Below are 23,120 nucleotides of genomic sequence, written 5' to 3' on the forward strand. Positions count from 1 at the left end.
CCGGCTCCGCCATGGTCAGCCGAGTCTGTGAGCCTGCAGTTCTGCCTTGGCCCTCCAGTCTAATAGTGTCACCCTCAGTCCTTATCTCCTCAGATCCATCTGGGTCTCCAACTCTCACTGCTCCACCTCTGTCCGAAGTCCCCTTGGGACTCTGCCTGGACTCAAGCATTCTAAAATAATTGCCCTTCATTAAACAAATTATTGCGTTTTTTTTGCGTTATTGTTTCTTTAAAACAGTAATATACTATAGAAACAATGCATTCTGGGTAATATTTGGTGTTTTCAAGAAAGTAGCCTACAGAAATATTCTGTGAATAATTTTATAGATTGTTTTATATTTTTGATTATGGTATCTCTGTGATTCTCCAGCATGAGACCCATAATTGATGTGACAACCAGATAATATAAATGATTCTGAAAACAGTTTGGGGGAGGGGGTATTTCATGTATTCTGGCTTATTTACACTGCTAAAGAGTTGCATTCTCATGCTAAACATGCCTGATCATGGCGTTGATCAACATCCTCATCTAGAATCATCCCTCAGTATTTGACATTTTCTGGTTGAAACTTTTCCTCTGTCTTCCATGACCCTTCATGTTTATTTCTGTAAATACAGCCAGAGTGTCATGCGAGGTGATAATATCTTCTCACCCAATAACTCGGTAGGGGAGGGAGGCATCCAAACCATCAGATGACCCAAGAGGTTATCTGAGAAATTTGAGAGGAGCTGATCTGTGAAGCTTCAGTCATGTTTCATTTAGAAACATTTTATTTCAAATAGAAAACAAGTAGGAAAAACAGATATAAATACATAAAATACTGCCTAACAACTAAACAGTATAACTGTTAGGGTTGTGTGTGTGTGTGTGTGTGTGTGTGTGTGTGTGTGTGTGTGTGTGTGTGTTTCAAAACCACTTTCTTAAGTGGTAACTCACTTAAAGTTAAAACACCCAATAATCTCCCCTACACATCAATAAATAACAGCAATACTCGAACCAAAAAGATAAAACTTAATAATATGGAAAACACAGGGTTGCTTTGGTGTTTGCTTTGTTGTGCTGTGTTTAGCCCACTCCACCTCACCAAAGACCACATACAGCTTGAGTTACAATGCATATGACACTGTGTTCCAAATGCAAACTCTTAACAACCTTGAAATACTAACCAATCTCTTTTTGTAGGCTGGATCCTTCAACATAGTGCACAAATCTTCCATTTCCTTTGGTGTGTTACAGGGCTTTTGAGAATCTCTCGTCCTTCATGTGGTTCAGAACACATGTTAGTCCTAAGGCGTTCAGTGTTTTGGAGTCTTTCTTAGACTTGATTGAGATGAAGGAGTACAGCCCACTCAAACTTTGATGACTCTGGATACCATACACTCCATTAATCTCATAGACAAAACATAAAATTACTTTGTTTATATAATGAAATGCCATACTGTTAGAACCAGAAGTTTTTTCTATTTGGTGTACACTTACTTGCCACTGATGTCCTCTCTGTGTTGTGGTCTTCAGATGGACTGCTCATGCAAAACACTGCTTTAAAAAAATATAGTAATAATATGATAAATTACACCAGTACATTTTAATTATACAGGCCTAATACCATCACTGTTAGATTACCATCACTGTCTTGTTGGGTTGTGACCAATAGCTGGTTGTCAACCCAAAGCATCATTTAGAAAACACATATGCAAATACACATGACCCATTGAACTCTGAGGCCTAATTGTTGTTACTTCTAAGTGGTCAAAAAAGTGCAGTGAACTTACCTGTAACGGATGGGAGCAGGACAACGGAGTTGGAGATCCACGTGCAGGCTTTATTAATAAGAGCGTAGTCGTACAGGCAGTAGGTCAAACACCAGCAAACAGTAACAAGAAGGAAAGGCAAGAGAGTAATCCAAACACAGACTATGGTCAAGGCAGGCAGCAAACGATCATCAAACAAAGAAACAGTCCATGGTCAAAAACACAGGCAAGGCTAGGAACAAGGAACACGGAGACAAGGTAGAACAAAGGCTAAGCAATACTCAGCCTAGTGATGGCCGAATTCAAAACACTGCTTCATGAAGCTCTGAAGCGTTCTGAATCATTTGTTTCGAATCAGTAATTCGGAGCATGTATCAAACTGCCAAAGTCACGTGATTTTAGTAAATGAGGCTTCATTACGTCATCACTGTTTCAAAACGTTTCAAAACAGATCGGAATTTCAATGGTTCACCGTTAGAAGGCTTTACTTGATCTCTGATCAGTTTTATACATTTGTAGATGTTTTATTTAGACATTAGAATAATTAAAATTAATAATGGTAGTTATTAATCTCTTATTGGCCTGTGGAACATTATTATTGAGCCATGGAACAGAGAAACAAGCCTTGAAAATTGATAAAAGAACACATTATACAGACACACTATATTTAATCATATTAGATGATTAGTTAATTACATTTGATTGATTTTACTTTCAATAAAACTTTTACAATACATTTTTAAAAGGGTATTTTTAATGCATGTTTGGCCTGAGTTTTGTTGCATTTAAACCGCTCTGACCACTAGGGGTCACCGTGGAGACGGGTGTCAGATTGTTTCGAAGCCTCGACACATCATGGCACGACTGCTTCAGTGTTTCGAAGCCTCGATCTGCCCATCACTAACTCAGCCATGGCTGCGTTCCACTCCAGTTTTAGACACGCACTCGTGAACTTCCCTAAACACTTCCCCTCGGGGGAATCCCTGCCTCCATTTTGAAGTGCGTTCCACTTCGTGAAGTGGACGAGGGAAGTTTATATGGACAGACCCTCGCTGCCTCGATTTTAACCGAGGGAGCGAGTTTACTTCACATGTACACTTCAGGCAGCTCCATAACCCACAATGCAACACGATTGTGACGTCACCGCATATCGCGTTTAATTTACCCCACCACAAACAACTCTATGATATATTAATTATATTTTTAAACATTTAAAACACACATATATATATATAGAATTCTGTATCAAACACTTTTGTAAGGGAAAAATAAATAAATAAATCAACTCCATTGCGGATTCCAAGTGATCAAGGGCTTAGCACGTTCCAGTTCAGCCCATTGCATAGGTTCCGCCAGTAGTGGGCACTCATGCAACGTAAGCAATGACGTACATCCAAGTCAATGAGACTGAGGGAAGTTAGCGAGGGAAGGGCATTTAAAAAACGAACTGGAACGCAGCCCGTGTGTGTGTTAGAGTGCAGCTTATAAAGTGTCACTGATAGGAAACAGGTGTGAGTGAGTGATTAGTTCCTAGATGGGGAATTGTGGGAAATGGAGTCCATATAACCAAGTTGATGCACACAGACCAGGGCACATGTAACATTACCACTGCAGGTTGTAGCTTTGGGACCACATTGATATGTTTATTTAAAGTAAAATGTGTGTTTATGATGCATTATATTTATATATAATAATATACACACACATTTTTAAATTTCAATAAAATGAAAACTAAAAGACTTTCAAATCACAAGAGACAATATTTTATTCACAATAGATCATAGATAACATAACATGTTTAAACTGAGAAATTTTACACTTTTATCCACTAAATGAGCTCATTTCAAATTTGATGCCTGCTACAGGTCTCAAAATAGTTGGCATGGGGGCAACAATTGGCTGAAAAAGCAAAACATTTTGAAAAGATTCATCTGGGAGAACATCTAGCAACTAATTAAGTTATTTGATATCAGGTCTGTAACATGATTAGCTATAAAAGGGATGTCTTGGAGAGGCAGAGTCTCTCAGAAGTAAAGATGGGCAGAGCTGTGAAAGAGTACGTAAAAAGATTGTGGAATACTTTAAAAACAATGTTCCACAATGTGAAATTGTAAAGGCTTTGCAAATCTCATCATCTACAGTGCATAACATCATCAAAAGATTCAGAGAAACTGGAGAAATCTCTGTGCGTAAGGGACAAGGCCGAAGACCTTTATTGGATGCCCGTGGTCTTCGGGCCCTCAGACGACACTGCATCACTCATCGGCATGACTGTGTCAATGACATTACTAAATGGGCCCAGGAATACTTCCAGAAACCACTGTCACTAAACACAATCCGCCGTGCCATCTGCAGATGCCAATAAACCACTGTCAGTAAACACAATCCGCCGTGCCATCTGCAGATGCCAATAAACCACTGTCAGTAAACACAAGCCACCGTGCCATCTGCAGATGCCAACTAAACCACTGTCGGGAAACACAAGCCACCGTGCCATCTGCAGATGCCAACTAAACCACTGTCGGTAAACACAATCTGCCGTACCATCTGCAGATGCCAACTAAACCACTGTCAGTAAACACAATCCGCCATACCATCTGCAGATGCCAACTAAAGCTCTATCATACAAAAAGGAAGCCATTTGTGAACATGGTCCAGAAGTGCCGTCGTGTCCTGTGGGTCAAGGCTCATTTAAAATAGACTGTTTCAAAGTGGAAAGGTGTTCTATGATCAGACGAGTCCAAATTTGACATTCTTGTTGAAAATCATGGACACCGTGTCCTCTGGGCTAAAGAGGAGGGAGACCTTCAAGCGTGTTATCAGCGTTCAGTTCAAAAGTCAGCATCTCTGATGGTTTGGGGTGCATAAGTGCATACGGTATGAGCAGCTTGCATGTTTTGGAAGGCACTATGAATGCTGAAAGGTATATAAAGGTTTTAGAGCAACATATGCTCCCCTCCGTCTATTTCAGGGAAGGCCTTGTGTATTTCAGCAGGACAGTGCAAAACCACATACTGCAGCTATTACAACAGCATGGCTTCATCGTAGAAGAGTCCGGGTGCTGCCTGCAGTCCAGATCTTTCACCTATAGAGAAAAATACGTCAAAGATGACCATAAACTCTTCAGCAGCTGGAAACCTATTTCAACACCAAAACTCCAGAAACTCATAACCTCGATGCCCAGATGTCTTCAAACTGTTTTGAAAAGAAGAGGAGATGCTACACCATGGTAAACATGCCCCCATCCCAAGTAATCTGAGACCCGTAGCAGGCATCAAATTTGAAATTTTGTGCATAAAATTGTAAACTTTCTCAGTTTAAACATTTGATATGTTATCTGTTCTATTGTGAATAAAATATTGTCTCATGTGATTTGCAAGTCTTTTAGTTTTCATTTTATTTAAATTTAAAAAACATCCCAATATTTCTGGAATTTGGGTTGTATAATGTGTTTGTGTGTGTGTGTATATATATATATATATATATATATATATATATATATATATATATATATATATATATATATAATAGAGAGAGAGAGAGAGAGAGAGAGAGATCGATCATATAATCATGTGCAGCAGCATAACACGTTGACAACAGCTGGTTTAAAACAAAACACAAAAAGCTTCTTCTTCTTCTTTTTTTTTTTTAAATAAATAAACTGCTCGTCAAAATGTCAACACAAAGCATGCAAGAAAAGTGGAATCATTCAACAGTGTTAAATGTTAAGTATACATAGGGAGGCACACAACCCGTGCGATGACCCACAAGGTTATCTGAGGAATTTGAGAGGAGCTCTGCCTAATGCACTGAAGCTCCAGCCGCGTTTCATTACGATTTAATAAATTCTTTGCGCAAGCCACGGTGAGGATCTGAGAAGAAAAGCAGTGCGAGCTCAAGCGCAAATCTTTCCACATGCACGCGTACAGTATCACGATCAGATGACACTAACACGTGTTGTCATATCTCGCTGGCTCCAGTCCAAAATTAATCCAGGATTACACTTTAACACAGAGAGAACTCAATGACTAATAAACGCAGCTGACGGAGGTTTCAGTTGGTCGAAGACTTTATATAAACAGAAGACACAGACGAGATCCAAAGCCAGATCTAAAAATGAGGTCTAAAGGAGTGTTTGTGCTTGTGTTACTCGGCGCGTTAACTGCTTATCACGTTTATTCACCAATCCCGAATAACATAGACGAAAGATGGAAATTAATGCTCACTGACTCCTTCTTCAAAAGTTTAAGCCAGTTGGTAAGTTTGCTTGCATTCGTATTTTACATGCATTGAGCTGCCTGAAATATTGACAGCCATCATTTTAATGCCAGTTAGACGCATGCATATTATCATGATTTGCAATGTCACTGCCATATATGTCGTATCGTGTTATTATTTTGGGCAGGGTTGATCAGAGAGTGCTATTACGCAACTAATCGCAGTTGTAACGCATTTGTTGGGTCAGTTACGCATTTGATTATTTATTTGGATTTCAGAAGCGTGTTTGGCATGACACCACACCAGTGTCTGATCAGGGTTGTGTGTAAATAGAGTGAGGCAGATTTACAGATTATGTCAATTCTTAATCCCACCATTATAGCTTATATAGTGAGCTTTGTGGCTAATAATAGAAGGAAATTGTAGCAGCAAATGCCAATTATAAATACATGTGTAAAATCCACCTTTAAGTGTTGCAACATGATTTGCTTAAACATCTAACTCTGTGGTGGTGGTGTTTCTTTTTCCCCGGCTCAGTTTGTCAGTTACAAATTACAATCAATCTTATTAACTGTGTAAATTGGTGTCACTGTTGTTACAACTGCTGGTTGAGTTGTAGCAGTAGGTGGGGTGGGGTGGAACACTAATAAAAATATGGACATCAGTTTACATTTTTGAAGTGACATTCGTCTTGTTAATGAAATTTACTGAAAATTCATGATTTTTTTTTAAACCATTCCCCGTCATCCTGACTTCACTTTTCATTTTAAACATTTCATTAAATGAATAGGAAATGTTTACATTGTAAACAAGTTTGAAAAACTAATAATAAATACTGTACAAACAAATAAAATACGGACAACAACTTAACAGACTGTATTTGTATGTGTGCTATGCTGCATCCTAATTTGCCTACTTGTACTGTGCCCCCCAAAATACATTCTCACATCATAATTGTATCTTTTTTCTTAGCATAGCTTTGTTGATCCTGTCATCTTGTCATCTTGTCACAGTTAGCGTCCTCATATGCTGTCTTCACATGCAGATCAGAAGTTTCCTACTTCTTATGATTACAAGTTTGTCACATTCAAGTGCTTTGTTGTTGGAAAGAACAGGAATCATGGAAGAAACCAGGTTTACCCTTGCTTGTTTATTGGGAAAATTTTATTAAAGCTAAAATGATTAGCATATAACATTCACCGCGCTAAATGCTTGCTCCGCAAATACAGTATGCTTCAAATGAGTAGGCCTATTCATATTTGTAAATATGCACTACTTTAACAACAAGACAAGGCAGTGTAGTTAAACTAATGAAGAATATCAGTCACAGAAGCAATCGTTCTCCCCTCCTCCATGTTTAAAGTTTATGGCATGCCCAACTCAGGAACTCAGGTATCAAAATTACCCCCGAGCTTCCCAGAGGTAAATACGATTTGAGTTCATGTCCAATTTTTAACTAGGAAACTTGTATTTACGATAATTCCGATAGCACATGAAGGCAGCAATGTACTCACTCCATATTTCAGTTCATTTAATCTGCGTCTTTTATGCAGATAACTGAGAGACCTTCATCTGATCAATTTTTGAAGACAGCATAGATGTGTCTTCACTGCCTTTGATGTCCCACAATCCTGTGTGTTGAATTCCCTGACAGTTGAGCTAAAAAATAGAGATGGCATCTGAAAGTTTGTGTATAAATGTGTGTCTTTGAACAACTTTGTATTTGTAAATAGTTTTAACATTTAACTTTCTATTAAGTTTACAACGTTGCTGCAGATGAAAAAATCAGGTTAGATTTTAATTTTTAATCACACAAATCCCTTTATCTAAATCGGTCTCATGCACCATGATTGTACTTTTTTCTTTTTTTTGAAAGGAGATTTTACTCTTGAATAAAAAGTAAATGAATGATGTGGTTGTGTGCCGCTGTATACTCTTGTATTAATCTATAGATATTGAGGGGGACACGTCCCCAGTATTTGATATTCTTGATGCTGCTCTGCTGCTTTGCATATGCATGTTATTAGGATTAGTATAGTCTTAGTGGTCTCAGAGCACTTGTCAATATCAAAATAACTGAGAAGACCAATCAAATCAAAGAAGGCAGCGCTTTTTGTTGTACAGAAGCCAAGTGCAAATTCCAGCAATTTTAAGGGTAAAACAGTGTGATGTAAGAAAAAGGATACACAGTAAACATTTAACATCTGACAACTATTATACGGTTGAAATATGAAACTGTAATCCAGTGATACAAACTACTGGTGACAAACTACTTTTCTTTGTCAAATTTTGTGATTTTGAATTTAAAATATTATTTACGTGATTCATGTAATTCATAATTTAATGGGATGAGAAAAGAAACTGAGCCATTTTTGGCATATTAGGCATTAAGAGTGAATGTGTGCATATTTTAAAATCAAATTATTATTTGCAAATTGTGCAAATGCATTACGATAAATAATTTTACTGTTTTCTTTATTTTTCTTTATTTTATGTCCTGCATACCCTTCTTAACTGTTCATGGCACCACTGCTGGAAATAGTACACCATCCTGGTACTTTTGGGATACTCATTTCAACATACTATGACTTTGGAAGACACAAATTCTGATCTTAAAAACTATTTACTTCCAAGCTAACTCTGTTTTAGAAATACTGAGGTCCAAAAACTGAGTTAGCTTAGGGGGTTAAGGGATCCTCAGGAAGATTTTGATTGCTTCGATCCATATATGCACATTTTAAAAACAATAGCTTTAAAACCATGTCAGTTTTCTTCATTTCTATCTAGGCCTGTGTCAGTGGAAAAAAAATACACACATGGTCATGAAAAATGTCACAAAACTGTTTGAACACAGACCGGCCATGGACATATCAGTATACAAAAGTTGCAGACACTTGGGGGTTTCTTGTCAAAAAGACAAAATTAAAGAAATAAAGGAGATGACGTATAAAGAAAAATACCCAAAGAACTTGAATATAGTAATGCATTTGATCTCTCTCTCTCTCTCGATGTTGTAAACTGTGTATATATGTATATATATATATATATATATATATATATATATATATATATATATATATATATATATATATATATACAGACACAGCATAAAACATCAATGGTGGGCCATGTTTAGGATGGATAGTATGTGAATTGATATGCATCAGTTACCCTCACAATTGCAGTAACTCATCTGGTGTTACTCTCCAATCTCCCCTGCATATCTCTGTAGCCTGATTATGAGTAACACATTATCGGTAACTAGATTAAAAAGGTTTTCAAGGCAAATTTTGATGTTGTTAGATTGCTATCATGTCACTAGCATGTTTTAGCACATTGCTGCCATGTTTCTAACATGTTTTTTTGCATGTTGTGAGAATGTTTCTGGCATGTTTTAACACAGTGGATCTCAACTTCGGTCTTTTTTATTTAACACAGCTGATTCAGATCATCAGTTCATTAGGAAAGAGTTTCATGAACCGAACTGAGTGTGTCAGATAAAGGAGACACACAGTACCGTGCACAGCAGTGGGTCCCCAGGATCGGAGTCGAGGAACACTGTTTTAACACACTGATTGCATGTTCCTAGCTAGTTTTATTGTGTTGTTAGCATGACGGTAATATGTTTTGGCACGCTTCATGTTGCTGGCCTGTTTTTGCACGTTGTGAACATGTTGCTAGTTTGTTTTAATATGATGCTAACATGTTTGAGCACATTGCTTAGTCATGTCGGATAAATCATATTTTTGAGTTGAATGCATATGAATATTTTGTACAAATTCAGGATTTTTTAAGTTTAAATTTTTTTTTGAGTTGTAAGCGTGTCAGTGAGAAAACACAGTGGTCATAATTAACGAATCCAGCATCTGTAGTTGATGGTAAATTTGTTCAGATTTGTTTTGTTTTTTTTATTTTGCATTAACAATAAAACTAGCTAAGTTGCATATACAAAGTACTATAGTATTGTACAGTTATGATATAATTGTACTGTATATAGATTCAGTTTACAACATTCAATAAAATGAATTCATGAATTCAATAAAACATAAAAAAGCAAAAACACACTTGATAATTCATAATTTTGCAGAAGTAGTAGACTTAAAAAAAAAAAAAGAAAAAAATCCTTGGTGTATTAAGGTACATTATTTGGCTGTACCTCATGTTATGATTTATGCTGCATTCACGTCACCGCGTAATTACCGTAATCTTGAGATGACAACACGTGACATTATATTCGGAGCTGTTCACATCCTCAGACTGGGAATTATGCGTTTCTATGCCACCACGATCAACGCCTAAATGAATCTACAGTGGTGAATGCTTTTTACGAGACAGAATCTCGTACAGTAATTGCGATATACCTTTAGACTTCCCAACTAGTAATAAACTTCCCTGGAGGAATTTAATGCATCATGGGTATTGTAGTTCTAGAGCTCAAGCATGTGAGATCTTTGTAGTTCCAGTGCATTTCATACTTAAGTATACAGAGCTTGTTTTCTTTCAACTCAACATGCAATTTATATTTTAAAAACAGCATAAATAATCCAGAAAAAGAGCATAAGAGAATGCTACAGTGGAAAGCAGCAGTACTCATTCGCAGCGGTGGGTATATTCTGCCCTTAAGCTTGGCTGCCATGAACTTTGCTGTTGTCATGACAATCAGCGCAACAGGAAAAAATAAGAACTCCAGAAAGTCTGAAAACGTAGGCAGCTGACTTGTTTCCCCGCTGCCCTATAAGGCAATGACTTAGCAGACAGCGTTTGCGCACAAAGGTACCTATCGAAACCGATTTCTGAAAGGCTTCTGAGGCAGTATGATGGTCTAATGATCTACAACAAAATAGAGAGATCATTAACTGAGCAAATATTTACCACAATACTACTACAATACTATTTACTAATACAAAGTTGTTCAAAGACATACATTTATACACAAACTAAACTAACCACCAACTGTAACTTTCAGATGCCATCTCTATTTTTTAGCTCAACTGTCAGGGAATTCAACACACAGGATTGTGGGACATCAAAGGCAGTGAAGGATACATCTATGCTGTCTTCAAAAATTGATCAGATGAAGGTCTCTCAGTAGACGTGATGTGACTTGATATCTTCTACAATAGTCTTTACTCATCTCACTTTACTTGCACAAAACAGATTCGGTATGTCTCAAAATGAATAAAAACACAAGTCTGCTAAAATTAAATGCTAAATAATAAAAAATCTACTTTAATTTCACTTCATTAAACAATGTCTTTGCTGCTGACAGAAGATCCAATTCAAGCATACTAATAAGCAAATATGTCTACTGCCTTTAATTAAATGTCAAGTCTGTTCAATTTTTAATTAATTTAATTATTTTTTATTGGTGAAGTAAAAGTGTTCAACTTGCTTTTCCTGCATCCTATTCTTCTGCAATCCAAAATGGTATTGCAGCTGCAAGGTGCGTTTGTGTTGTGCCCTCTACTGTAAGGGCATGGATTTGCACTTCCTTCACCCTGATACATTTATTTTGCTTTTTAAATTTCACCTACTTATACTATGCCCTAAAAGTTTGTACTGTTCTTGTGAAGAAAAATTACATACTTTTGAGTGTGCAGTAGAGCTTCACACTGATGAAGTCAGCAAGCTTTGGGACATTCTTCTTCGTCTTAATTGCGTCTTTAATGGACTGCTCTGTTGCTTAGTTACATGCAACCTGTCACTGTTTAAACTGCCCTGTCAATCATCTTGTCACAGTTATAATCCTCCACATTCAATTTAATTAAATTTCCTACCATATCGGAGAGAAATGTAGTTCACGTGGATCTGCCAGTCTTTCATATGAAGACTCTCTTCAAGTTAATGACAAATCATATCTTTATAAAAGTTCACAATGCTGTTGCAGATGAAATATAATGTGGATAACATTGAATAAATATTTTTTGTCAGTTTAGATACTGATAATTAATCACTCAAACCTCTTTATCTAAACTTCTCTACTTGTCTCTACTTTAATTTTTTTCTTGCAGTAATTAGTTTATCCACAAGGTGGCAGCCGTGCCCTGGGGGCGTCGATTTACAAGGTAGTCAAAGAAAAACTGCATAAACTGAACAGAACGGAACACATGCGAGCTACAGCGACAACGGAAGGCCTACATAGACGAGAGATTATGTGAAGAGATTAGAAAGTTCCCTCATTTGTACAACTCTAGAATGAAAGAAAATAAAGATGTTTATATCCGTTGTAACTCGGGGGAAGAGATTGCTCAAAACTGCCCATGCGTCAAATGCCTGTGTGAGTCATGTGAAGTATACTTCATTGTTCATTGACTTGTGTTAAAGTTATGCATTGTTTTATCTCCGTTCGTTCTGCGTCACGCATCTCTCTTCATTTGGATTATACGACAAACTCCTGACAGTGAATAAATATTTTAACATTTTATCATATTAATTTAAATGTTAATTGTTTCTGAGGTTTATTTAACATTTAATAACATTTTTAAGTATAAATACGTAAGTATGAATATGTATTAAGTAAAAAGTACTGTTGTTTTTCCTTCAAAAAATGTAATTAAATAAAAGTACAGGTATTCAGTTTAAACTGCACTAGAGTAAAGTACAAATCCCTCCAAATAATATGTAATTATAGTAATCAAGTAAAATTACTCAAGTATTTTACACCCTCGCTAGGAGGAGTTCAAAATTTTTAGTCTCAGAGGAAGAATAATAGTAATTTTTGGAATAGTGAAGTGTTTATTATCAATGATTTATCCATGCACATCATCTTTTTTTATTCATGTGATTTAATCTTTAAAGAAAAACATTAACCTCCTCACTTCACACATCGCTGAAATGTTAGCTAGATTGTGTCAGGATTTGTCTCTATTCTGTTACCTGGTGGAAAGTTTATTCCTTGCCGCTGTTGCCTTTTGTCTTGCCTAGTTGGGGACACTTGATATTCAGCAATGTTTTTGATCTGCCTGCATTGACACCATTGCATGCAAATTGAACTGAGCTGGACGATGACATCACAGTTTAGATAAATGAACTAAATTAATAACTATTGATTTTTACCAAGGAATGAATCAATACTGAACTTACTTAAGCTGGACAGTGACACCATTTTCTTTAATAGCTGCTGTGCAGCCAAAGTTATGTTCCTGCTATCACTGTAAAGCTGCTTTAAAACAATATGCATTGTAAAAAGCGCTATATAAATAAAGGTCACTTGACTTGACTTATCTCTTCTCTGATGATGGGCAATAATCCGTCTCCTCCAGCAACCTGTCACTCAAATGAGGTAGCAGCAATTAGCAAATGATAAGGATTCCATCAATTCCCAATCAAGTTGCACCCTACATTTTTTCTTGCTTCAGAAGTTATTTCACTCTGATATAATGTTATTTCATTCAACACTGTAGGCCATTTAGGATGATTCACGTCCAGTAGAATCCAAACATGGTTTATAATACTAACCTGCAAAATATCAAATGGTATTACTTAAAGAGATTTTAAGTTGGAATGAAAAATTGTGTGTCGAAGGCTAATGTGAACATGCTGGAGTAACATCATTTAACATTAAGTGGCTTAACAAAGGGCTGTTGTGCATTGAAGCAAAAGTTTAGGGTGTTCTGGCTATTAGTGAGATGATCTCAGCTGATCAACCATGCGTCTGACTTGTTCATAACCTTTGTGAGAAAATACAGCAATGCATCGTGTGGTAAGCTCTTTTGTGGAAGCTTGAGCACAAAATAACCCAAACCATTTCAATTGATTTGTATTTTTCCCTCTTCACAGGCAGAACTTAGTGAGCAGGTGGGACTTTTGGACTTTTGGAGAGTTATGATGTTCATCACCTTTGCAGAGCGAGTTGTACCTGTGTCAGATGAGAGGGTGCAAGTGGCAGATGAAGTTTTTGATGGGGTAGAGGTGATTGTGTATCAGCCTACCCAGCAAGAAGAAACAGGAGAGCTGAGAAGAGCCATCATTTACCTGCATGGAGGAGGATGGTGTCTTGGCAGCTCCCGTGAGTCCCATTAACCACACACTCAGTATAATGGAATATTCTAGCTTTCGTATCCTAAAGTAAATGTATTTCTATTCAAACTGCCCACTGGAATGTCATTTAATTTATGATCAGGGTGGGAGCTCAGAACAAAAATTCCAACAAAATGAACAAAAATGCCTCCTAAATTCAAGATGCGAGATTGAAGTGGAATGCGAAAATAAATGAAAGTGTTGATTGCAGCATTTACATTTAGATCTGCTCATGTTGCATCAAAGATGGTATAACAAAACTCAAGTGCTCAAAATGTCAGTTTGTTTCAGAGCACACTCACTGACTGAATTCTGCACTCTTGCAAATTCTATTATAATAATCAACAAAGTATGGTATGATGTAAGTGATTCATTGTGCAGTAGACCACTTCAGTGATTAGAACAGTTTTTCTGACTGTGCAGAACTCGTGCTGAACTGAAATCTGCTACAGTGATGGAAATGTTTTTTTTTTTTTTTTTTTTCTCTTCTGTATACAATTTAGTTTGTATGACTTTTGCTTTTCATGCTGCTAAGGTAACTAATGCGAAGTCTTGCTTTTGTAATGCATAAAAACGAAATGTTGATTATTTGTATAACTAAAAAATTTCAGTTTTATTTAATAGATTGAAAACTGCTTTGAAATTACACAACATGTAGAGAAGCTGTTCTAAAACACCTTCTAAAATGCTATTGGTCTTGCATAGTAAAATAAAGTAATGGATAAATAAATACGACCTAGTGGAAAAATGTTTTCAGCCAGAATTTGCTTTAATCCCTTGTTACTGTTTCATCTTTAGAGGCTCAATTAAATAAAAGTCAAATGTATTTTTTTCTTTTTTACCTTAGGTATGGGCCCATATGATCTCCTAGCCAGGCACATGGTTACAGAACTCAATGCAGTTATTGTATCTGTCGAGTAAGTATCTGATGTTGTTTATTACAGCCATTAAATAGTCAACTCAATAAATATCATCTCTAACCCGATTTGTAATAAAATAGTAATAAATTGTTATAGAATTCCCTCCATTTTTTTCCCATTTTAAACAGGTCCTGTTAGTAGCTTTATCTGAATTTGTATCTGAATGGGCAGTTGGACAGTTAATTTCAATGAACTGGTTAAAAAAATTAATAAATAAATAAATAAATAAATAAATCACCAGTTTGTTTACATAATCATGCAATGATGTCACATATACACAATTCTATTATAGTGAATAAACTAGTATTAATCGGCTCATCTTTTTATATAAACCATGAGAAACCATAAAGGAAACTTTCTTTTCGTCCCTCATTCAAGTCAACTTCTCATTCACGCAAATGCTCTTATCAGCAGCTCATTGGTTCTTCACGGACATGTCCGAGTCTGAACTGTTTCCTCAGTTCAGTGTACTGGTGACTCGAGAACTGTTAAAACCATTAACTGACTCTTACTTTGAGAGAGAACTGCTATCAGTATACAGCTTTTGACTCGAGAACTACTGCCATCGGATCACTGTTATATTTCCAATACATTTTATTTGTTATACTTATGCTTTTCAGCAAAAGACATCAGAAACATACGTTTGCCCCCTTTATGAAACCCTTGGCGTACAGTTCTCTGGACATGCCCGAAAGTCTGTTCTCATTTCCGAGGGAGGGGGATTGTAAAGGCCGGGACTTCCCTTGTTATAGACCATAGAAGCTTGGGTATCTTCTTCTGCTATTGGAAGATATCGGCTTAGGGAGCGGCACCGCTATACAGTCTATATCAGTGGAGCAGGAAACAACAACAAATGTAATTTAGTGTTTTTCTGATGTGAGACATTTATTTTGAAAGCCGTGTATGAAAGCTGTTGAATCTTCTGTCAGATGCAATTTAAGTAAAGAGTTCAAAACATGTTGCCTGTTTCAGCATTGTGCGGTCAGATGAGACATTGTCAGGTTATATGTCAGTGTCATTATTCTAATGTTATTTTCTTGTTACGAAATAAAAAGTCTCTCACCTCAGAAAAACACACTTTTCCTGTCCTGTCATGCTCCTGGCAGGCATTCCCTCAGCATGGTGTAGTGAGTATTGGTTGCCCATATCGAAGGTTCACTTCAAAAAGGGAACTTCTGGGTTACGTATGTAACCCTGGTTCCCTGAGAAAGGGGAACGATACACTGCATTTCATTGCCATGCCTAGAGCTTGCCTGTACATCTCCTTCAGACAAAGGAGTTGATGACGTGTATTACAGTTGCCCTTTTATACTCAGGAATACTTAACAGTATAGATTCCTCTGTTACTCCAGTCTGAGAAAAATGATCACAACATGTAATCATTGCTACATGCTCACTGTTTCTGCTTAAATGTGCAGTGTGTAAATTTTAGCGGCAACTAGCAGTGAGGTTACAAATTGCTCAGTCCACCACTCATCCCTTCCTTTCGAAGCACATAGAGAAACTACGGTGACAGACACAGGACAAAGACATCGTCGCCTGAGACAGCAGAGAGTAGCCAGTCAAGCAATGAGGTTCTTACTTCTAACAAAAAATGGTCTCTGCTTCTAATAAACCAGGCGACTACTACTACTTCTTCTTCTTCATGCATATTCAATGTAGTGACAAAGTTTTTATAAAAACACCAGTGATGAAGAATAACAACAACATAGTGACGAAACATGCTCTGTAGAGCAGTTTGTCCATTTAGGGCTACTGTAGAAACATGCTGGCACAAAATGGCGACTGGTGCATTTTCTAATTGTAATTCTTAATTGTAATTTTTGAAACAATATGTATTATTAAAAGTGCTATACAATTTGAAAAAAAAAAAAAAAAGAAGAAGAAAAAGAAATGGGTCAACAACCAGTGTTGGGGAAAGTTACTTTGAAAAGTATTTGAAAGTGTTTTATAACTCGCGTTACTTATTTGAAAAAGTAACTCAGATATTTTGTTGTAAATTTTAAAAGTAATGAGTTACTTTACTAGTTACTTGGAAAAGTAATATGATTATGTAATTCAAGTTACTTGTAATGCGTTACCCCCAACACTGTCAACAACCTCAGTAGCTTTTGTAGCTTTGCATTATGGAAGAGAGGGAGATTAGAATGAATTCTAGAATCTAACTTTGTTAACCTTCCTACAGCATTCCATACTGTAAAGGTGTTGATATTTGATATCACCAAAACAACCACGCCAACACAAAAACGATCACACACCTTTCTTGATGCCTCCATCCCCACAATCACGTACACACTATGCAACACAGGCAGCGACTATGGCGTGACCTGCTGTGCTGCCTGCCACCCAAGGGTATGATGTAATCAATAAGTGAAAGCAATGTGCGTTACTATGGTAATTAAGGTGAAATGTCCTATTGTTATTTAGCTCCTTTTCTCCTTCTATGGCAAAATCATTCCTTCCATCCAAAAAACAAACAGTTTTCATGAACAGCTCCCTACATAACACGATAGTCCAAGTAACTAATATATTACAAATGTAACAAGATTAAGGGGTTATAGCGATCACTAAAAGCGGAACCAAAGGAGTATGTTTGTTTTCTCACTTTTCAGACAACTTTGAGAGCCGATGCTTGAAACGGGGGGTGTAGGAGGTTTAGAGGGTCCATGCTTATAATAATAATGCAAATGAACAAACAAGAAAAGATGACACATGAGAATATTCAAACTAAAGACAGCATATCTCAAGTTCAGTAGCGTTTTCCAAAAATCATTACTGCACCTTTAATTAAATAAAATTTAAAACAAATTTAACTCTATAATTCCTATCAGAAATATTGGAGTAAATAAGATCTTGTAGCCTAGAGTGGAGTGGAGATTGAGCATTTGCTGCAGCAGCTCCTAAACTGCTCTACCTCTTTTTTGCAGTGTTTTTAAGTGCAAGTTAAAGGAATATTTCTTCACATATGATGAGGCAGGGTAATCATAACTGGCTGTTTTTTTTTAAATTTATTTTATGTTATTTGTGGTTTTTATTGTTGTGTCTTTTATGGTTGTGATTGTCTTCATATGTGGCTCATAAAATTATACAGGACTTTGGTGAACGGGCTGTTGTTTATAATAGTGCTTAATAAATAAACAAAAAAAAAAAAAAAAAAAGGAAGTGGAAAGAGTCAATAACAGATTGAACAGAGATGTGTCAGAAGGAGAGAAACATATCAGACTCCTATAATATGCTTTATTCATGGCCGGAGGACCTTGTGTCAATCACAGAAAATCCCACAGACAAAAAAAATGCAACAGTTTATATAGGATAAGAGCATGGTAAATCAATTCTACAATATGATTGGTTCTTCATATGTCAAGCCATTCTGTTACTAGGTAAACCAAAATCTGCCTAACTCATGGGCTTATTAGTTTGTTGGTTAATCAGTATGTCATGGGGCTATTTTATTTAGATAGTTGTCTAGTTTAATTTCCCCTTGTTATATTCAGATATGATTCAGACACACACTGACTGGCCCAAGGTTTGGGGATATTTAGGTTTCAAAAGCATATAAACATTAATCCTGTAAGGAAAAAGAAATGTTAGTTATGATTAATTAAAACATTCCATCACAAATGAGACTGAAAAACAGCAGAAAAATTAAGAACATGTGGAGTGTGCATGAGAGCAGTTTCAGTGCCTGCAGGAACAGGGTTGGGAAACACTGCTATAGTGAATGTGCTGTAGGCCTGTGTTTTGTTGGCTGTTGTGTTTGACCCCCTCCCTTCCACTCCCTATGCTTTCCTCACCCTTTGCTCCCCTCTTCCAATCATCAATCATTTCCACAGGTTTATAGACTCAGTTTTTTAGCCTTTTTCAAGTCTTAGGTGTGAAAGATCAATGCTAAAACGTGATTTTCATTACCCTTAACAAACTTGCATGCCCTAATACCTATGATAGCACTCACTGTTTGCTTTATCTATATCAATTATATCTTTCTATACCTTGCCCTAGTTTGCTAACAAAGCCGAACAGTGCACTTCCTCAGCCCTAACTCTGTTGGAGCATTTTCAACAAAAGGACATTAGTATGAGGATACGTTGTTCAAAAAAAAAAAAAAAAAAAAAAAAAACAGGGACTCTAGGCTGTTCTTGCTGTACACATATTACGTTTTAGTCAACCACAGCAGGAATAATGACATTAAAAAATTGCTGATGACACAGCTGTGATCTGATAACCATCAACAATGAATCTGCAGTGAGAGTAAGCCCTCTCTGCGCATACCAGTGCTTCAGTATTCTAAATCAGAATCCCTGTAGTATCATGGACCGCAGCAAAAAACAAGGACATATGATATTCAGTGGATCGTGGTAAAGAGATAAAGTTGAACATAAAAGCCAAAAGAAACATAGCAAAGTAACAATAAAATTTTTGATAACCTTAAGACCAAAGGTCTAATGCACCTCATTTTATCTTCTTAACATATCACTAGCCCCTTATGAAAAGAAGTTTATTCAAGTGTGCTATTAGTATACTTCTTTTAAACTAAAAATAAGAAAGCATACTTTTAGTTTACTTTTTATGTACTTCTCAGAAATAAACTTTAAATTGCACTTAAAACCCAAAAAGCCAGAATGATCATGAGGCCCCGGTTTCACGGTCTGTACTCATACTGAAAATCAAGATCAAGCAAGCTTTTGCCCTTCTGCTTCACGGGAGGTTTCGGTCCTCTCTGAGCTTGCCTTAGGCCACCTTAGGTTACCGTTTGACAGGTGTAGCGCTCCAGTCAAACTCCCCACCTGCCATTGTCCCCGGGATGGTTCGCCAGGGGGACCTTGGGGAGAGGCCCGCCCCAGCTTGATGCCGAGAGCCCGCTGGGGGCTCGCCTCACTGGGTAAGTGAGGAAACGATAAAAGTAGTGGTATTTCACCGACGGCGCCCGTGGGTCGGAGCCCCGGGGCCTCCCACTTATTCTTATTCTATACTCCTCATGTCTCTTCACAGTATCAGACTAGAGTCAAGCTCAATAGGGTCTTCTTTCCCTGCTGATTCTGCCAAGCCCGTTCCCTTGGATGTGGTTTCGCTAGATAGCAGGTAGGGACAGTGAGAATCTCGTTCCTCCATTCATGGATTTATGAGGTGCGTGCCGCCGCGTCAGCGTTATCTGACACTGGATGAGACACACGGCTTGTGCGTTATTTGTCTTGGTGAGGATCACGCATGTTCTGTTCTCGAAGGAGCAGAATGCGTGGATTGCGAGGGCTTGTCTATGAAGAAGCTCCATTCATGACAGAAGCTCCATTCATGACAGGCATCTGCACTTTGCAGTTCGGCACCTGCTGCAGCTGAGGCCCAGCGAAGACTCAGATCATGGGAATCGCTGGTTGAGCTGGCGGAGGAATTTGATCAAGGTATTTCTATCTCTCGTTCCCCTGCCGCTCACTCGAGCGATCTGCTAGACGTGGATGTACTTTCTTTAAAAGACTTATCCGATCTAACAGACAGCACTCTTTTGGCTTCAAGCCAGGAAGAGCAGGATGTGGCCTCTGAGGGTGATGAAATGCTGATGGAGCCCTCTCAGCCTGCCTGCCCCATGTACGAGGAGCTGTACGAGGATCTCCCTTGGAAGCACAAGACACCCCAGATTGCACTTGGAAATATGCAACCCCGATCGCTGCTGGCAGGCACTATACACCGCATTCTCTAGCGGTCGTCAGTGTGAAGTGGTTTACCTGCACAACTCTCTATAGCTAGCCACAGTTACACATGCAATGCAAGAGTGGATGTCTGTTTATTACAGCTGATGCGCAACAAAATAGTGCTTCATGAAAAATAAAGCGCAGATGACGAACGACAAGGAAGCACAAAAAATGAATGTACAGTTCACAAGAGTACATACAATCAAGAGTTTATTGTTAGTTGCCAACAGCACAGCAGCTCCATACAATCAGTGAACTCAAACCTACTCACACATGGAGCGGAATCAAAGTAGCCTCCGCGTCTGTTTTTCAGCTCTCTCCAGTGGTGGAAAGCTTTTCTAATATTAATGTGGGTCCTAAAGCGCTCTTTTGTATTGTGTCTCATCTCTCTTTCTTCAAACCCCCCTCTTTCTCTTTCTGTCTCCTCGACTGTCATATGCCCCCTAATGCTGATTGGCTACACGTTTGTTGTTGTCATTTGTGTCAGTCCAACTAACTTCCAAACAGTGTTTTTGAAATATCGCTTCCCCTACCTTGAAATGGCAAGACTCACATGGCTACAGGTTAAGCCTACCAGGCAGACCTGCTAAGAGATCTGAATTATGGCCAGGGCCTTTTCCTCTGAAGCGGTTGCTGAGCTGCGCCGAACCACAGATCTTGCTCTCCGGGCCACCAAACAAACCGCTGCTGCTAACGGTCGCTCAATGGCGGCAATGGTGGCCATGGAGAGACATCCGTGAGGCAACCTGGCTGACATCAGTGAGAAAGAAAATTGCTTTCTTCTTGATGCGTCAGTATCACCCTCTGCTTTTTGGCACATCTGTCAAGATGGTGGTCATAAAATTCAGAGAGGGGAGGGTGTGGTCTGTAGCATTTAAGAAATGTATACTGTGCCGTCCCACATCCGTCCCTCAAACCTCGGGGGAACCTGAGCCATTTCAGTCTGAGGACTATAGACAGGCCCAGAGGCAGAGCGCTGCCAGCCTTGCCCCCCCTCCTAAACAGGGGTGCAGGGCACAAGGAGGCGTAATCAGAGGAAGGCGAAGGATGACCTGAAGAGGGTTACTTAGAGTAAGCATGCTGATGAACAATCGTGGTGTAGAGGGAAATAACATCTCCCCTCCTCTGATGTTCCTCACTCCTTCTTCCCTCCCCCCAACACCATTTTAGAGAGGGCATGGTAACTTGGAAGCACTTGGACTACGTCAAAAACAGAATGGGAAATTCGTTCACTGTTGGGAATGTGTTGTCTCGCATGACTCGCATCACACCGCGCCACATCCAGTGTAGACAATATGATTATAAGGGGTTCTATTATCTTTTGACGCGTTGCGCCGCTCACGTCCGGTGTAGACACGATGTTATATTCTTTGAAAACAGTGACGACTTCATTGCAGATAAGACACACCGGCTTTGCATTCACAAAACTAGGTAGGATGAATGCATAGCTGTCTTTCCATTCTTCTTTGTATGCCCTATTTTCACTGTCAGCTTTCCTCTTTAGACACTTTGGTGCTATTTTCTCTCACTAGCTAGCTTAAATGTTAACATCACTCTTTACACAACGTAATAGCATACCTCCAGCATGCAAACAATTTAAAGTAAATGCAGTTTAGTACGTGAGGATGCCAAGGAATAATTCTGAGTGTAAAAGTAGGCTACTTCAAAAAAAATATTACAATAAGTTTGGCTCCATTGTGTAACAGGCAAATTAAAATGAGACACATTTGTTATTCACAAATGGAAAGAGGAAATAAAAATAGCTTGTTAAGAGCGTGACTCAAACATGACAGTGAAAATGGGCTTATTCAAGTCCTCTTTTATTTTTTGAGTTATTTTTATCCATTCTGCATCTCCCACATATGTGTGTTTTAGCAGGGTGGTCTGTGTTGCAAGTGTAAAACCCAGACACCACCACACAAATGTGGCTTTTTGTTAATGACTGTCCTACTTCAGGATTTAACACAGAGTAACAGCTCAATACAAGTTAAGAGACTGTAACAGTCTGTCACAGGCAATTCTAGTTGCATTTTCTTTTCTTTTTAAATTAATTTAAATTATCCTTTGACTATGTTCTGGCCCGCCATCTAGTGGTGATTTTTTTTGGCCCGATGCCAAACTTAATTGCTGACCCCTGCCCTATGGGATCTTATAAGCAGGCAACTTCCTTGTGGCAATGAAGTTGTAGCTGCCTCCCCCAGAGCTGGGATCCCTTAAGCAGGAATTTCCTTCATTTATCCATAGGGAACTGCCACCCCTGTAGGTTTTTTTTAGGCAGTTTCCCTAGGGTGCAAGCTTTAGAATACTCTCAGGGTCATATGCTGCTATGTGGATTACTAAGTAGGCGGCTTCCTTGTATAGGCAGCAAAGTAGAAACAGCCTCCCCCATTCAGGGTCTTTTTATGCGGGCAGTTTCCTTGTGTGCACTGGAGATCGTTAATGTGGTCTGCCTTGGACCTCCCCCTTGGGGTCTGTAAGTAGGCCCTTTGCTCCCAGAAAAGAGCTACAGGGGCTATCGTGGAGGGTCT

General features: G+C 38.2%; 1 protein-coding gene across 2 annotated transcripts in view; it reads left to right on the top strand.

Annotated features, from left to right (window-relative positions):
- The window catches only part of aadac (arylacetamide deacetylase), a 45,874-nt gene that overhangs the window by 14,482 nt on the left and 8,272 nt on the right, over positions 1–23,120 (top strand). The window contains exons 1-3 of one of the 2 annotated variants that reach the window (XM_048161185.1): positions 5,539–6,008; positions 13,749–13,977; positions 14,836–14,905. In XM_048161185.1, coding sequence (XP_048017142.1) covers positions 5,868–6,008; positions 13,749–13,977; positions 14,836–14,905 — 440 coding nt within the window. In that variant the 5' untranslated portion in view covers positions 5,539–5,867. Of the gene's footprint in view, positions 1–5,538; positions 6,009–13,748; positions 13,978–14,835; positions 14,906–23,120 lie in introns of those variants that run through there. The other variant, XM_048161186.1, reaches the window with a different exon arrangement.

The sequence above is a fragment of the Megalobrama amblycephala genome, linkage group LG16 (genome assembly GCF_018812025.1).
Source record: "Megalobrama amblycephala isolate DHTTF-2021 linkage group LG16, ASM1881202v1, whole genome shotgun sequence".
NCBI lineage: Eukaryota > Metazoa > Chordata > Actinopteri > Cypriniformes > Xenocyprididae > Megalobrama > Megalobrama amblycephala.